The 14,496-nt window shown below is 38.7% G+C and overlaps 1 protein-coding gene across 1 annotated transcript; it reads right to left on the bottom strand.

The window, feature by feature from the left end:
• Positions 1-1,817: 1,817 nt before the first annotated feature.
• On the bottom strand, positions 1,818-14,266 carry LOC148340153 (oxysterol-binding protein-related protein 2-like). Its single transcript, XM_088291661.1, has 14 exons — positions 14,124-14,266; positions 7,973-8,210; positions 7,756-7,876; positions 6,405-6,480; positions 5,916-6,050; positions 4,729-4,826; positions 4,459-4,641; positions 4,274-4,381; positions 3,741-3,830; positions 3,496-3,616; positions 3,248-3,373; positions 3,026-3,149; positions 2,548-2,638; positions 1,818-2,140 (listed from the first exon to the last, which is right to left on the bottom strand). Exons 2-14 carry the CDS (start codon positions 8,007-8,009, stop codon positions 2,038-2,040), a joined length of 1,413 nt encoding a protein of 470 aa, XP_088147787.1. The 5' UTR covers positions 8,010-8,210; positions 14,124-14,266; the 3' UTR covers positions 1,818-2,037.
• Between the last annotated feature and the right edge of the window lie 230 nt (positions 14,267-14,496).

Here is a 14,496-nt window from a genome sequence, read left to right as displayed (position 1 = left end):
TGGTTTTATTGGACCAATTAAATTGCTCTTTATGGAGCATATCATAGTTTTGATTAACTTATGGTCCAAGAGAACTTATGAAATATCACAACAGTATCATTGGAAGATGTTCGCAAGGGAAAAAGATGAGTTCTTTTACAAAAGGCATTAAATCAATTTTGATTGCTGTGAGAAAAATCTACCCAAACCTGTAAATTTCACAAATAATTTTATTCTAGTTCATAAGCTCAGTCCGAACATCCATCCATTATGTTCCGCTTCTCACAAGGATCGCGGGCGTGCTTGCGGGTAGTAGGCAGGCTACCACGAAGGTTGGAGCTGGAATCAATCCGTGCACCTCTGAAATGTGAGACCATTGTGGTAACCAGTATTTCCTGTGCCGCCCCAGTCTAAACATGTTCAATTACAGTTAAAAATAGTTAAAAAAAAAAAAAGGCACGCTATTTAATTTTGTATAACCTAGACATATACTGTGCAGAAATGTTTCAAATATTTAAAAATCAATCTCTAAAGAATAGTCTGCACCTATTTAATTTAAATCTGAAAAATAAATATTGTCTTTAAAAATGCCTAGAAAGTATTCTTTACTCTTTTTCCATTCAAAATTTTGTTTAAAAAAAAGAAAATGAGTAACCATCCAAAACTGAAATTAAGGATTTTATTAGTAGACATTCTCCTGTCCAAGACTATCAAGCTGTCCACAGTAAGCCTATACCGTCCCCCACCACAAAATAAAACATCTGGTGGTATGGTCTCACCAAAGAAAATGCTTTAAATACTATAAAAATAAATCAATTGCACAAAATAATGTGTCATTCATTTTGCGTGTGATTACTTCTGTGTAACACTTGTACACAAACAACAACAACCACATACATAGTCCAAGAGGAGGAGGCTAAAATTCAACAGAAGAATGTCGGGAGAAATAACAAAAACAAACAAAAACTGGATTTGACCTTAAAGGGGCCTGCTTGTTGGAATTCTTAATAAATGAGAGCATTGTACCGTTTTGTGTTTCATACAAATCTTTTGCATCTCAACACTGTGCCCCACATTAGTGTTTTGTCTACACATCACATAGGTTTTTCGAAAAAAAAAATAATAAAATTGTTGGCAGATGTAACAGGCACAGAGACAACAATTATAAATAAGTCCAAAGGTTGTATATGGTTAAGTGCTTTAAAAAAAAAAAAAAAAAAAAAGAATCGAGGCAAGCTATTGGGGGGAAATGGCCAAGTTTGACCACCATTCAACAGAATTCATTTGTATGCTTTTTACAATCTGCAATTGTCAAACAAAAACATCTGCAGTCCAAATATTTTCTTGATTGAGCCGTTTGGAATTTCTGCACTATTACTACAACAGTCAGCACGATAGCTGAGGTTTTTTTTTTTCTCTCACAACATTCAAGAGGAATGTAAAATAAAAACTCAATGTGCTGGTCTGCTGCAAAGCTGATCTAAATGTCGAGAATATTAACAAGGAATGTCACATTACCTTCACCTGATTGGAGTTTTTCTCTTAGTCATGTTACGATGACAATCATAAGTGTCTTTACATATCAATACAGTCACAATTTTTTTTTTTTTACACTGGAATGATTCTGGGATTTTTCAAATCGTCAACATCGTAAACATTCAGTCAGGTGTGTTTTCTTTACAGTATGGTAAACCAAGGATATATTTTACCAACACTTTCTTCTCATCATTCTGTTGTTCAAGCCCATACAAAATGTTGCATTAATGACTAAAACTACACACATTCCATCATGGGCTGTTCAGATAGTGACAGATGGAAGAAACAATAATGAGACATTTACAGGTCACACAACTAAAGTTGATGTCAAATCCTTGATGGGGAAGAAGCGAGCGAGTCAAGATGAGGCAACTGTTCATGAGGCCTCTGTAAGTCTTTCCTATCTGTGCTGAATGTGTGCAATTGTGAAGGGTTAAGTTTTTAAGGGTGTCTGTCCCTCCAAGTTATGACAAGGCGTGTGGAAGAGCTAGAAGGGGAACAGGGTGAAGGCGAGTGGTCTCATCAGTAGATATCAGGCAGGTCTTGGTAGTTCCTACTGAAGTAACCACCAGAGTAGTTCCAGTCCTGGGAGCCAGTGCATGGGTTGGTGCCCATTTGGAACCACCTTTAAAAAAAGAAAATAAAAAAATTACTAGAATAGCAGTTGACTTAAGGGGAAGTGCTGCAGCGCTTGAGAAAAATAATGTATATCGACAGTTTGTGATTGGTAGCAAGTAACAGGCTGCTTCTGCACAATTTAAAAAAAAAAAAAAAAAAAAAAAAAAAAGAATTGGTGCCGTCTAGAATCACAATTTCGATCAAAAAATTATAAATTGTTAAACTTTAGTCAGCACTTCCGAATATGGGCACACTGGCATTACATGTTTTTGTTTTTTTTAGAAAATTTCACAAAGATGGTGGCTACATGTGACATTGCTCGTTAGAGAGAAGAAAAGAGTGTCAGACAGACCGTGAGCGTTAGAGAAAGACAGCGAGTGTGTGCAAGCCAAGTCTAGCGAGAGCTCAACTAACCTCGTCGACCACTCCTCTTCATGCTTGGCTCTCTGCTTTCTGGCTGCTCGCTGTTTCTCTTCCAGCCTCTCCTTCTCCTGGCTTGCTTCCTCTGCAAAACCACAGCAGGCACAATGTGAAGCCTTTTGTGTCATTGACATGAGGCGGTTCCGGAGACAAACAGCAGATGGCGACAGCGTTTCATTATCTTAATCTCGTCCATCTTTTTCTAGTGCTTGTCTTCAAGAGGGTGGCAGGGGTGCTGGAGTCTATCGTAACTGATTTATGACTGTTGCATTTGGACATAAATCAATTAACCAATTCTGATTGTTTTTAAAATGTGGGAGGAAGCCGGAGTACCCGCAGACAACACATATAAGCACAGGAAGAACATGCAAACTCCACAAAGGAAGGCTGAAGCAAAGTTTCCAAACCAGAGTTATTTATTTTTGGTAAAATAACGGTAAACAGATGCCTCCTAAAAACACAAAGTCATTACCCATTTTGCCATTCTCCATGGCTCTGATGTCAGGTCTGAAGCGACAGTCCGTCGGGGCCAGCATGGCCTCCAAGCCTGGCTCCAGCTCATTGAGAGACATTGCAAAGTTGGTGAAGTTGTACATCTGAACATAGACAAGTACAAAGAATCTGGTCAGATTATGTGCAGATTGCTGCCTTTGTACAATGCCTGCTTTGTTTTTTTTGTTTTTTTCCCCCATGCCTGAGCTGAGTGAGCCGGTCTAGGATCTATCCTCCAGAGAAGAGTACTTCCCGGTATGACTGACACCGTCTCTTGGACCTCTGGCATATCATCAGCATCGTCGTTCTCCGATCCTTCTGGCTCCTCCTGGGGTGGATTGAGAAATCACATGATTAATCCCCACATTACACGTTCTACCGAGAATGTGCTAATGAGGAAGGCTGCATCAACACAAAACAAGAGACTGAGCACACGATCAATCAATTTACATGCTTGTGCTTCTTGTTGTCTCCTTTCTTCTCAGCCTTCTTGTGAGCCTCGTAAGACTGAGGATCAATACTCCACATGCACTCTGTCCACTTCCCATAGATGACACAAAGCTTCTTCTTACTGCACAATAACAAATACAAGACCAGAGGAGTTTCGGATTACAAAGGAAGATTTCTTGGAAAATTTACCACAATATTAGAAATCCCACTATGGGTGACAAAGTAACACAATTCTGAAGGCTAACCTTTTATCCTGGATGTATCCCTCCACTTTGTGCAGCTCTTTGCCGAACATCCCACAAGGCTTGAAATTCAACACACACTTGTCTCCAGTGCTGTGTAGACAAGAGTGTAAGCACTTAACAGCTCCATAAACTACGGTAAACTGGATCTGACCTAAATATTAAACATTGTCCTTTCACACACACCAAAAAAAAGAACAAAAAATACAATATATGCGCCAATATACAAAAAATGATTGTGATGCCCTGAAAAGCATGCATGTCACAAAGATGAACTTGATTGCAATATATTACTCTAACGATGCAGAGCTTTGAACCGTTTATGCAATCCTGGGATTACAAATTGTTTGATTAGAAGGAATTGAATTGACTTCAATTGTTTGAGAAGCATTTTGGATGGGATGTTTGCACAGCTTTTCCCATTTGGTATCGTCAATTCAGCAGGAACGACATGCCAACAAAGACGAAGATGAACGACTACATCTGTCTGCTTATCACAAGAATAACAAAGTGCGAAAATGGTGAGAAAAGTTTACCTGTGGTTGACTATTTCTACTAAGCCATACTGCTCAATCCAAAGTTTGCCCAGGATGATGTTGTGCACACAGCAGTGAGGGTTACTCCATGTGTATGCCTCATTGTGCCTTGGATAGAGAAGACATAACAGACAAACGTGAAGAAGGCATAACCTCTGCATCAAAATGGCAAAAGTTTGACTTACTTAAGTAGCTCAAGAGTGATGGTCCCTTTGGGCTCTGCCTCAACACTCTTGCCCCAGAATTTGAGTTTGGGGTATATGGAGCCATGGAATACAAAGTCTCCTGCCAGGCTCTCAGCATGGAAGGCACTCAACGGGGGATGATGGGATACCTGCTCTGCGATCAGCCGGAAGCCCTGCTCCTCTCTGAAGAGACACGGAGGAGCAGGAATGAGGAATATATAACGTTCAATATACACATGTGAAGACGTGCGCATGTGTGTGGGTGTGTACCTGGTGAGTTCATAAGTCTCCCCAAGTAGAGGGTTGAAGGGTTTTCCAGTTCGCTCCCACTGAGACGCAACCGCTGACACGGCAAATGCAGCGACGGCCTGAAGGAGCAATTACAGACAGCATGAGTGTGTTTGCTTTTTCATGTTCACGTCACTCACGTAAATGCTTTCCCAAGGGATTTGGCTCTCAGGTCTCAGGATTTAGTTGAGCTTGCAACAAAAACAGACTTATTTTACATTTAACTTTAATTCATCTGTTTTCAAATGATGTGTACATTTTATGATTATGGTGCTCTTTTAAGATGAATATGCAACTTTTTAACATGCATCACAACTGCCAATGTGTGCCACCTGGAATCAAGATTCAGAGAACCAGGGATGATTCCAAGAAAAGTTTACAAACAAAATAGAAAATTGAATGCTCAACAAATACTCACACTTCACAGATGACAGTTTACAATCATGTGTAAATATGAAGGTGGCGACTGCAGCACTTATGTACTGACGCTGTGTGCTGAAGTGCATGAGGCAAAAAAAATAAATTGATTATGAAGATAGCGCTAGGTTTGCATTTTTGCTTCACAAGAGGTGGCTCATTTATGTTTGATTTTAATTTCATGGACATGAGATGGACTTAAATAGACATTGCACATCTCATTTATATAATGAAAAAATGCGTGCTATCATAATTTTCGATCTCCAAAGTTTTTTTGCGGCTCTTCGTGTTCTTGTTTTGTGGGAGATGGTCCAAAGGGCCATTTAAGTAATAGTATCTGCTAACTTTTTTTTGTTGTTGTATTTTTGAAAGCGCCACGAATATTCACGATCACGGTTTTTGGAAAAACAAATTCCCTCAAAAAAAAAAAAAAAATTAAGTAGGAAAAATAGCATACAAAAACCTGCAAAACAGCGCGGTAAAACTGATATAGATGACGTTATGGTCACAAATAAAAACTTGTGAGCACACTGTATGCCGTTTTCCACACATTAAAACCTAGTATGTTTTGTTGTACAAAAACCAAATAAAACAAAACATGGATCAAGAATTTCATCAGACTTCTCACCCATTTTAATATCCCCGTTAAAAGCAACCAAGCTGTACCGTCTCATGTAAATGAGGACACGATTTGTAATGTGTTATTGTCCGTGCCGCCAATTCAATGTCCTCAAGGAGTCTCAGTGTCTAACCTGCATGCGCTCTATGGAGTCAGACAATGAGCAGGCTCTGTTGATGAGGTAAGTGTGTTCCATGTATTCTGTGATTCTCTGCAGGAAGCTGAGGGGCTCGTTGAAGACAACAGGCATTGTGATCTTGGAGAGTTCCTGAAAAAGGAGAAGACAAGTTTGTAGACGCAACTAACTTGCTATTTGCCCTTCAAATGTCTAGTGCAAATCATTTGGCTCGAATGACGCTTTAATACGGGTTCAATGTGTAGCTTTGCTGTTGCTGTAGTTTTCAACATTTGTATTTAGAGTACTTCTTCACACTGACAGATGACAATTTGCGACCTAACAAGTGAGTGCCAAACCGTGTGTGAAAAGTTAAGTTCCTCTGACTGGGTTAATTGTCAGCAAATTACTTCTCGTGCAGTCAGAATTTTGAAATAAATGGCAATATAGTGAAATAAGCAGCATATACAGTAGATGTAGTGAGATGGGCTCAATTCACATCCTTACCATTCCGATGCATTTCTTAAGGATACTCCAGACACTAATAGTGTTTCTGGAAAACATTGGTGCAGGTAATGTTGTCCTAGAGCGAACAAAAGAGAAATGAAATGATTATTGGTGAGTTGGGACAAAACAGATTGAAAAGATTTACCACTTGGGATCTAATCAGCATGTATAATCATTTTATAATTATAACATGTTTGAAATTATTTTTAACTGTGTGTGCAGAATATCTTGCTTTAAACAACAAAAACTAAATTTCAATAATATGTTTCTTTAAAGAAAAAAACAATTTCAAAAACAATGTAGCTTTATTAATGGAGATCGACGTGAGGGGAGATCGGACACTGGGAGCGGTGGCTAAAAAACAGCCCAAACTCAAATTTAATGAATGAACTAACATGAACACGTCACTGGGGCAGTGTTTGCTGTCCCCGATACCCACATAGATTTTGTGAATACATTATGCAATCTCTTATTGCATAATAAGGAGGATGTTAATTTTTAGGAATAAAAACACAGTTGGGCTCAATCGAATTGATAAAAATGTCTTTCCAGTCCAATGGCAAAGTTCGAGACAACAAAAGTCCAGTACTTCCCAATTTATTTTACCCTAGAAAAAGAAAGTTAACAAATTGCTCAACAAAAATGCACCTGAAGTACATGTTTCCATGCACATGCAGCAAAGACGCTCTTAACTTCTACAAACAGCCCAAGCAATTCGTTTCTAGACTGGATTTTGCGCCATCTCAAAGTTACAGAAAGAGCACCAAAAACAACCAAATTTAAAAACAAATACAAATATGAATAGCTCGTAGGTTAGTGTACATGAGCAAATGTATCTGATTGAGCATGCACAGGTGTGAAGAAACCATCGGTACAAAGGTTGGAGATAAGCAGAACATGTTGTCCAACTGGTCCGCTATCAGAAAAAGGAAGATTATTTGTCTATTAGGCGAAAAAGGAAATGGAACTGTGGACCACAACATCTACCTGCTGCTGTATTTTGGTATCTCTGGACTGAGACAGACTAGAATTAGAACAAGTGTGAACCTACACGCCTATCCATCCACCTATCCATCCTGGCCTGGTTGCAAGTCAAGTGCAAGTACAGGCCTACTCTCAAGCATCACAAAATCATCAATATCCAATCAAAGTGAATGAACAATTACTTCCTTAAAAAAAACTTTATCTTGACGTTTTTAATGTATCTTTAGCTAATTGTAACCATGTCCTAAATAGAAAGTAAAACTTGTTTGAGGGCGTGACTCATTTCTGGTGGAGTTGGATCAGCGACAAATACAGTAGCTAAATACACAAGCATTGTGTGTAAGATGTTGCAGGAATGCAGCAGTACCTGTGTTTCTTGACACCGTTCTCCTGAGGCTTTGATCCGTTGTTCTTGCTGCTATCAAACACCATTGCATCTTTGTAACTGGACTCCGACACCCCTTCATATGACTCATCCGAATCCAAGCCTGTGAAGCAGAGCACATGAGCCAGTTTTGCATTTTAAACACCTGTGAAAATATAATAACATGAGAGCAAAAAAAAAACCAAACATAAACATTAACCTGTAACGGCGTCGTAGAACTCATCCTCATTGCTCATCTTCTGAAGTCAACGCTGACAAAATCTGGCTGTTGACTGGTCAACGTCTAACACATGTTCCCTCTGATGACAACCTCGGAGTTCTTCTGGACAGAATTCTGTCGGTCAAAGTTCCTACTGGATGGTCACCACAGCAACAGCACAGTATTTGTGCTTGGTGTCCACCAAATGCTTTGGATGGAAGAACGGAGCCAGCAAATGCTATTTGACAAATACAAAAAAAAACTGGACGTTAGCTAATTATCAAGTTATTGTCCACATTGTGAGTCTTTTTGATGATGCAAATTAAAAATGTAGTGAAAGCAACATGGAGAAAGAAAATCTCTGATTTGACTAATTTCATAAGAGGAAGGAAGGAATCTTAATTTGTTTTATATTGACTCAAAATTATACACCATTTTTTTTTCATAGGATTTTCACAATTTGTCTTGATGGAACTTATTAAAAATGTCTGACATAGGCCAAGACAATCATAAAAAAATAAATAAATAAAAGCAGTTTTTCATCAAAAGGAATTGTCACACACATATCAATAGGTTTCAATGTATATATTTGTGCTTGTGTGGATAACAAACACTTTTTAACGCTCGACCAAGTTGATGTGCTTGAGTTATACTTGAAAGGTGCACTCAGCTGTTTGCTGTTGTATTGCAGCTGCAATTTTTTTTTCCATAATTCTAAAGTTACCAGTGCTGTTTTGTAATATTATTACTCACTTGTTTAAGCAGAAAATGTCATCCGGTTTACATTCTTGTGGTCAATCAGACAAGAGTGTCATGTCACATGGTTTGTTGTGACACACTTTGGTACACTTGGAATTTGTACGTTGACACCAACTGAAACTAACTGGACTCCTTACAAATCTGTCAACTGATTTGGACCTGAGGAGACCGAGACTGAGAGCATCTCACTTTTTTTAGGGTTTTGTGTTAATTAAAATTGGCCCTGCTTTCTGCTATTTACATATCCTAACATGCCAACAGTGTATATGCTTGCTGGTGGTTTATTGTTGAACTCAACACTTGCTGAATCGCTTCATGTGCACCTCAACATTTTATGGTGTGCATTTATTTTCGCCATGATCATCATTTCGATAACTGGGATATTTTGGTCACTATAATCAGGATATATTAACTGTAACGTTTCATCTCCATGTCAATCACATTCTCCCTACTTTAAGCATAATGCTCAATAGGACAAAAAAAAAAAAAAAGGCAGCATGACATTTGTATTGTGGCACAGCTCACCTGGTAAATACAAGAAATATTGACTGATACGCTGAATCATCTTTTGCCACAGATTAGAAAATGTTCTGGTACTGGTGACGCTCAAATATCGGATACATTTTAAGTCATATGATGCTTCCTTATTACTGTTAAAGAGGAGAATTCTTCATCTGATGATTCGTGTTTTGCCTAACTTTCACAGATAAACTTTGTACGGAACCTCTCTGACCACATGTTATGGTGATTGTAAAATAACGTCAATATTGTTAATTGTAATAGACAAAAGACGGGCACAAAAAGTTATCATGAGGACAAAAAAACATATTCTGGGCTGTTGATTACTAACCTAAATGACCATGACAGGATGTTCTCTCCCTTATGAAATAAATAAACAGTGTGAATGATTGTCTTGTAAAACACTTTGTGAAGTGGAAAAGTGAATAAGGTTTAACCTCAAATAGAACCCTCAAGAGACGTTATGAATGAAAAGTGATTAACACCAGGGCGCCCAAGGTTAGTCGACTAATCATGACGACCAGATACATTGACGGCTAATGTAATAGTCAATGTCATCAAGATCATTTTTGCAGTTTTGTTTTTGCTCTCAAAACAGCCTTGTCGCTTCATGTTCCTGCTGTCTGTCTATAATGCACATGCGCAGGAGTGGTCATCCATGTTAAAAACAGAAGAACCAACTAAAAATTCCAATAAATCCAGTACAGACCAAACTAGGCTTCTCTCTGTGCTGTTTAAAAAAACAAAACCAAAAAAAGTCGGCAAAAAGACGAGAGAATCAAGACACAGACAACTAAAAGAGGTACTTGAGCCAATCGTTCTTTCCTCACATGCACGCGCCGACAAACGAAGAAACGTACCACAAGTCCATCTCACATGGGCAACAAAATCACAAGATTTGTGAGGAGACAATTTAAATGTCAGTAGCCCACAAATTTTGTATGCTAGCCAGAACAAATGGCGTGGCCAAGTCTGGTCCTTGAGATCCCTTATCCAGTCGGTTTTAGATACCTGATTCAAGTCAGGATCAGTACCAGCCGTTTTCAAACCTTGCTAATGAGCTCATCATTTGAATCAAGTGTGTCGGAATCGGGATGCACCTAAAACATGCCGGATAAGGGCTCTTGAGGATTGGACTTGGGCGCCCCTGCAGTACGACATCAGGTCTTGAACCCATGATCAAGAGACTAATTGACTTGTAATTTTGGAAGACCTTTATAATCAAGAGTAAACTGGTACTTTGTGTTCAGAAAAAATCATGCAAAGATTTTGCCATGTTCCTTATCAATTTGTATATGTGGAAATAAAATATAGGAATAATTAACTTTACTCCCTTTTTAAATACACAGTCCAATTGCTACTCGATGTCAGAAAAAAGCAAAGGTATATAAGAGTTTAACTCACATGATGTGGTTTGTTAGGCAAGTTTCAAACGTAATTAGATAAAACTCCAAGCACATCCTTCCTTCCGGAAGGAACCGTGAGTTACAACCTGCATTGAACAATGAACTAATTTTGCTCAGGGTCAAAAAAGGCTGGGAAAAACACAAGAAGCAGGTTTTGTGGTCACTTTTTAAATACTATTTCAGGGAAAATTCAGATGACGGGAATTACTCCTAGATGGACTTTTTACGGAGTATGACTAAATGCTTCAAAGTAGCTCAGGGGTTTAGTCAAGTTACTTCCTTTGGCTAAAGTCATGAGTGTTACTCAGAAGGACATCCATTCATTTCGAAAAATGATGCTTACGCACACGCACGCACGCTCACACATTCGGATAGCCTCACAGAACACACTAAGTACAGAACAAGTTGGCACATACCTGCTCAAAGGTTGTAAGGAGGATTTGTTGTAGTAACAGGATTTGTGGAGATATGTAATTGGACTCAATAATCATTTATATTCAAGTAGTACAATTTAGCAGAGTGACGAAATTCTGAAACATGCAGAATACCAGTGACTAAAATGTGCTTTTCGTTCTAGAACAAAACTTTTTGGAAAAGCAAATTTCAATAAAACATTATCAATGTTGATTGAACCAGCGCAAGATTAAAGCCAGACATCCTTCAATCACAGACGCCTTTCACAACAAAAGTTGACTGGCTGAATAGATTTGATATAACATACGACATGGACTTCAGTCACACACATTCCCATTAGGCGCTGCAACATTCATATCAAATCTGTTGAAATGTAGCCTTGAGTGTGTCTGCAATTGCAAAATGTCAGCAGAATTTTAACCACGTCAACAATAATCTAAGAATAAACGCTGCACTCGAGCAGCAACCAGAGATCCAAGAACAAAGATACAATATAGAAATATATCATTCAATCACAGGGCACATGTCGAAAAAGAAATTCCCACTCACACCGACAGCCAATTAAGAGTCTTACATGAATCTTATTTGCTTATTTTTGGAATGTGGGAGGAAGTCAGAATGCTCAACTTTAGACCATTATACCGGACTTTTGTCCGGAATCTGCGGGACATGCAGTATACTGACCAATGACAATAATGTGTTATGATGATCAAGGTTCGAAATTTCATTCACAATTTGTTAGTTAAAAAAAATAAATAAAAATAATTCAATTTGCACCTCAAGCCGATATATTAAAAAAGCAAAACTACAAACGGGCATTGTTTCTAAATTATCCTTCTTGCAGGCAATAATTTGACAAAAAAAGAGCAAATAGTAGGACAGATACGGCAAAACATACAAAAACAATTTACATAAAAAGTGGGACAACTAGTTACAAACTTAATTGCTTCCATGAGCCTGTTTGTTACTGGAAACGTTCACAAATCAAGGTCATCGTTCCCATTGAAATGAATGCTTATGCAATTAATGTGTTTTTTTTAACTAATGAGTGGTCAAAAATACACATGATGCAATATATAAACAAGTGGAAACACTCACTATAAATAAATAAAACATTTAAAAAACATAACTACTTATTGCTCATTAACTTGATATGGCGAAGATCAGATTCAAGTGTTTTTTTATGTCTTTCTTTTTTAATTTATTGGTTGATCTTGGCATACCAATTCAGCGAAACTCGTCTTTTCTGGTCGAAAAATCTTTATGTGGGATGTCACACTGTCATAGAAAGATTCATTTTCTACAAATTTCTTTTGACCATTTTAATAATTTGATTGTCTCGCTCACGTTGTCACCAAGTGCTTTCTCGTTTTTGTCTAATAAAAATCACAACACCACATACATAGTCGAGTTACAAAATGCGAGAGATACAGCACAGATCTTTCTGGTCTTTTTATGACAAGCGCTTCCAATAAAACTCCCTTTAGCAGTTTCCTTTCTCTTAAAATCCATTCAGATTGTTTAGCGCTTTATTTAGATGGTTGAGAAAAGTTCAACGTGTATATCAACGCGGGACCGGCTTCTGTATTCATTCAACGAGACCACTGCTGGCATCTGTGACTGGGTGAACGTATGTTACGTAGGTGAAATTTCTGTCAAGCGACAACTAGTAGGGATGGGAATTTGACGTGAATACATGGATTGACCATTTGTTCTCTAAATAAAAAATGATGCTACATTCCAATGAATAACGTACTTTAAATATACTTTTGGGGCCGGGGTAGGAAATGAAATAATTTCAGACATCACAAACGAAACAGCATTTTTTAATTAGAAGATCATGAATTTGGAGGTGGAACTTCTGCCTACATAAGCAACAGCGTCAGCCACACAAATTTTTAGATCACAGCAATGGTTTATGCACGTTGCCAGTGATGGTTACCCAGCGGAAGAAAAATTACAACATTGATCCATCCGCTCGTCCATGCCAAGATTGTTGGTAGATCGAAAATAGAGGTTCGGTAACTTTTCGACAAACGTTTTGTACATAACACGAATTGTACGAAAAAAGGAGCATTCGTAACACAAGGTTCTACTCTAACTTTATAGAGGTGTGGTGCCAAGACCAATGAATAACCCACTTGTTTAAAATGTGGATAACAGCAGAGAGCAGATACATAAATTTATTTTAAACCCGTGGCATTACCGGATTGTTCCAGTGCCCGTTCCACAGCACCATCCACACATAACAGATGCAATAGCAAGAACAAGCTTCTAGAAATATCAACCCATCGTGCAGTGATGGATCTCTGACGTACTGTGAACCACCTAAGCGTGCAAACCAATGTGGTTCCTGAGGGGCAGATTTAGATTTTGATTGGAGGTATTCACAAATTGAGCAGGCATGGCAGCATTGCTGAGGCAGTTAAATTCCATGGGAGGTAACTTTACCCCAACACGGCGCTTTGAGATAAGAACAGCAAGATGTTCCCACGCGGATCTGCGCAAATCTGCATAAATCAATAGTACATACTGTCCCATTTCTAACTTGGGTGAGCTCCACGGCTTTATCTTACACTTGACGTTGATCGGATCAAAATGGAACCTTATATGTGTTGGGATCTGCCGACGTGAGTGTCATCATTCGATTTAGCAACAGTAGGCATTGCTACCCCTTTTCAGTGTTGCCTAAGAGCCCCCAAAAAAACTGTCCCAAATGCTGAGTTGGCTGCTATACCTAGCACGTATTGTACAACAATTGATCTGGCAAACACATCACTATTCTGAACAAACTGCAGTCGTCAACGTGAAACCAAATCCCGGCAAAAAACGTAAAGCTTTATTTCTCGTCATAACGACACAAGACACCGAAATGTCCGATCCAATGGTGACAGGACATCCTACTGACAGCTAGCCTTCATGTTAGCGTTGCGGCTAAAACTGAGAAGAGCTACCTAGCACAGAAGCCCCTCCATGAGACAACAGTCACTAAAATGTTCAGCCATTAGGGAAATAGGAACATAGCAAAGAGACACCATGAAAACATGTCTTACCTGGATAGCGTGGGCAGCGAAAACGGTGTGATAAGTTCAGAAAAAGAACTTGCAGTGGAGCTTTTGGGTTTGACACAGAAGCGGAAGTAGCTAAACTGAAGGGATGGGGAAGGAAGAATGACTGACATAATTGACAGCCAATCAAATGTGAGGGTGGGAGTACATTGTCCAATGACAATGCATGTCGTCGGCAAGAACGTTTCGAAGGGGGCGGGGTCAGCACAGTAATGTGGTGCAATATACAGTGACCAGGAGGGTACTAACCAACTCGAAGACGTTCTGTAGGGGATAATCAATATTCCAAATGATTTTTATCCCTAAAAGGAGAAGATGTACACTAGCCTTTCTAGTTGACATAATTGTTATTGTATAC

The sequence above is a fragment of the Idiotropiscis lumnitzeri genome, chromosome 3, assembly GCF_059441095.1.
Source record: "Idiotropiscis lumnitzeri isolate Australia: NSW breed Sydney's pygmy pipehorse chromosome 3, RoL_Ilum_1.0, whole genome shotgun sequence".
Lineage (NCBI taxonomy): Eukaryota > Metazoa > Chordata > Actinopteri > Syngnathiformes > Syngnathidae > Idiotropiscis > Idiotropiscis lumnitzeri.
Note: the sequence above shows the minus strand (reverse complement) of the source record. Positions and strands in the feature narration are given on the sequence as shown.

Coding starts and splice junctions, on each gene's coding strand:
- LOC148340153 (XM_088291661.1), bottom strand. CDS start 8,009: ATGAGCAATGAGGATGAGTTCTACGACGCCGTTACAG. Junction 4,642..4,728: donor GAGACTTATGAACTCACCAG/GTACACACCCAC, acceptor GTGTCTCTTCAG/AGAGGAGCAGGGCTTCCGGC. Junction 3,831..4,273: donor GTAGAAATAGTCAACCACAG/GTAAACTTTTCT, acceptor TTGTCTACACAG/CACTGGAGACAAGTGTGTGT.